Genomic DNA, 2,975 nt, shown 5'->3' with positions numbered 1-2,975 from the left:
GAGCTGGTCAGGGAAGCGGGGCTGGTCAGGGCGCTGGAGCTGGTCAGGGAAGCGGGGCTGGTCAGGGCGCTGGAGCTGGTCAGGGAAGCGGGGCTGGACAGGGAAGCAGTCAGGGCGCTGGAGCTGGACAGGGAAGCGGAGCTGGACAGGGAAGCGGAGCTGGACAGGGAAGCGGAGCTGGACAGGGAAGCGGCCAGGGCGCTGGAGCTGGACAGGGAAGCGGAGCTGGACAGGGAAGCGGCCAGGGCGCTGGAGCTGGACAGGGAAGCGGAGCTGGACAGGGCGTTGGAGCTGGTCAGGGCGCTGGAACTGGTCAGGGAAGTGGACAGGGAAGCGGAGCAGGTCAGGGCGCTGGAGCTGGCCAGGGAAGCGGAGCTGGTCAGGGCGCTGGAGCTGGTCAGGGAAGTGGACAGGGAAGCGGAGCTGGACAGGGAAGTGGCCAGGGCGCTGGAGCTGGTCAGGGAAGCGGGGCTGGTCAGGGCGCTGGGGCTGGTCAGGGAAGCGGAGCTGGTCAGGGAAGCGGAGCTGGACAGGGCGCTGGAGCTGGTCATGGAGCTGGACAGGGCGCTGGAGCTGGTCATGGAGCTGGACAGGGCGCTGGAGCTGGACAGGGAAGTGGTCAGGGCGCTGGAGCTGGACAGGGAAGCGGTCAGGGCGCTGGAGCTGGACAGGGAAGCGGTCAGGGCGCTGGAGCTGGACAGGGAAGCGGTCAGGGCGCTGGAGCTGGACAGGGAAGCGGTCAGGGCGCTGGAGCTGGACAGGGAAGCGGAGCTGGACAGGGAAGTGGCCAGGGTACTGGAGCTGGACAGGGAAGTGGTCAGGGTACTGGAGCTGGTCAGGGAAGCGGAGCTGGACAGGGAAGTGGTCAGGGAAGCGGAGCTGGACAGGGAAGTGGCCAGGCAAGCGGAGCTGGACAGGGAAGTGGCCACGGCGCTGGAGCTGGTCAGGGAAGCGGGGCTGGTCAGGGCGCTGGAGCTGGTCAGGGAAGCGGGGCTGGACAGGGAAGCGGTCAGGGCGCTGGAGCTGGACAGGGAAGCGGGGCTGGACAGGGAAGCGGTCAAGGCGCTGGAGCTGGACAGGGAAGCGGGGCTGGACAGGGAAGCGGTCAGGGCGCTGGAGCTGGACAGGGAAGCGGAGCTGGACAGGGAAGCGGCCAGGGCGCTGGAGCTGGACAGGGAAGCGGAGCTGGACAGGGAAGCGGTCAGGGCGCTGGAGCTGGACAGGGAAGCGGAGCTGGACAGGGAAGCGGTCAGGGCGCTGGAGCTGGACAGGGAAGCGGAGCTGGACAGGGAAGCGGTCAGGGCGCTGGAGCTGGACAGGGAAGCGGAGCTGGACAGGGAAGCGGTCAGGGCGCTGGAGCTGGACAGGGAAGCGGTCAGGGCGCTGGAGCTGGACAGGGAAGCGGAGCTGGACAGGGAAGCGGAGCTGGACAGGGAAGCGGAGCTGGACAGGGAAGCGGCCATGGAAGCGGAGCTGGACAGGGAAGCGGCCATGGAAGCGGAGCTGGACAGGGAAGCGGCCATGGAAGAGGAGCTGGTCAAGGCGCAGGAGCTGGTGAGGGCGCTGCTCAGGGAAGCAGCCAGGGCGCAGGACATGGCAGCGGTGCTGGACAGGGATGCGGCCGAGGGAATTGTCATGGATGTGGCCAAGGTCAATGTTGTGGTCAGGGACATGTTAATGGTAATTTAGCATAATATTTTCTGGAGATCTTTTCCACTCCTTCATTCAAATGGCATGTTTTCCCTTTTTGCTCATGTGGTTTAGAATTTCTGTCTCTACCACCTCAAATTAAAAAAAAATAAAACTGCTTGATTTGAAAAGTTTGTTTGGTGTCATTTGCCTGTTTTCTCATAACCGCTTTCGGGCATCAGTGCTGTAAGTTCCTCTCCCTGAGTACTGGACAATTATGTTTTATTTTTTTGACTCCAATTTAAACTTTTTGTATTAAACTTTATTCTTGGCAGAGCTGAATAGTCTGTAGCCATTACTCCAGTCAGAATTCATTATATTATGCCGATTTGGTGCTCTAGAAACATTTCATGAATGCTGAAAACTGTTTGGGTGCAAGCAATACTTCCATAAGCTCTTGTGATTCTTCTAAGGCAATATGTTAAAGACAGCATGTTTCTAAGGCTACGTCCACATGAAACCGGAAAGATGGCGTGTTCAGCTTTATCCACTCTGGGATCCGCTTTCAAAAAATTGTGGTTTCACCTTCCGAAAACACTGGATCTGTGTGGATGACATTCCTATCCGATAAAAAAAAAAAAATTGTGCCTCTTCACAGAAACGTGTGGACGGGGCCTAAGAGACGTTGATTCTTAAACCATTGTTTTTGTATAGGAATAGCTTAACAGGTGTTACAGGTCAAAAACTTATTGTGGACCTGTGGATTTCAAATCGGAATAAAGCCTGGCGTATTTGTGAAAATATACTGTTTAAACAAAGTAAAAGAGGCTCTATTTAAAATGTTTCATGGTAGGGGTGTCGCGATATAACTGTGATATTCAAAGTAACGATTATTGATAGTGTTAATTTAGTGTGTGACAATATACCGGTATTGGCAACAACCCCAATATTTAAAATGAACCGTTCTCTTATGATAACCCCACATGTAAATACTCCAGCGCCACAACCTGGTTGAGCTCCCAGGCGGCAGTATTGTGCCTTAACGCTGACACCTGTCACACAAGAAGACGACGCAGCCACTCTGAGGAGAGTCGAGTTCATCAGAGTAAATTGCCCTTATTTTGCTAGTCCTAGACTGGGAAATGTTATATTAACCTGTTAACAGCGGTTTTCTGTGTTCATACATTTAAGTAAAGGGTGATTATTTAATCAGTACCACATTTTCGTTACTCGTTTTTGTATTTGTAATCATGTGCGTAGTCACACTTTATTTCGTTGTTCAAAACTATTAACAGTTACTTGATTAAAACTGATCTTGAAAAACTGAGCAAACACATTACTACATT

At 54.5% G+C, this 2,975-nt stretch overlaps 1 protein-coding gene across 1 annotated transcript; it reads left to right on the top strand.

The window, feature by feature from the left end:
- Positions 1 to 389: 389 nt before the first annotated feature.
- On the top strand, positions 390 to 1,824 carry LOC113047116 (fibroin heavy chain-like; the record flags this gene model as incomplete). The annotated part of the gene is made up of 1 exon (XM_026208394.1): positions 390 to 1,824. A coding segment is annotated over one exon (1,305 nt), but the record flags the coding sequence as incomplete, so codon positions are not given.
- Between the last annotated feature and the right edge of the window lie 1,151 nt (positions 1,825 to 2,975).

The sequence above is a fragment of the Carassius auratus genome, chromosome 28 (assembly GCF_003368295.1).
Source record: "Carassius auratus strain Wakin chromosome 28, ASM336829v1, whole genome shotgun sequence".
NCBI classification, from domain to species: Eukaryota; Metazoa; Chordata; class Actinopteri; order Cypriniformes; family Cyprinidae; genus Carassius; species Carassius auratus.
The sequence above is the reverse complement of the archived record's forward strand: the minus strand, read 5'-3'. Positions and strand labels throughout refer to the sequence as shown.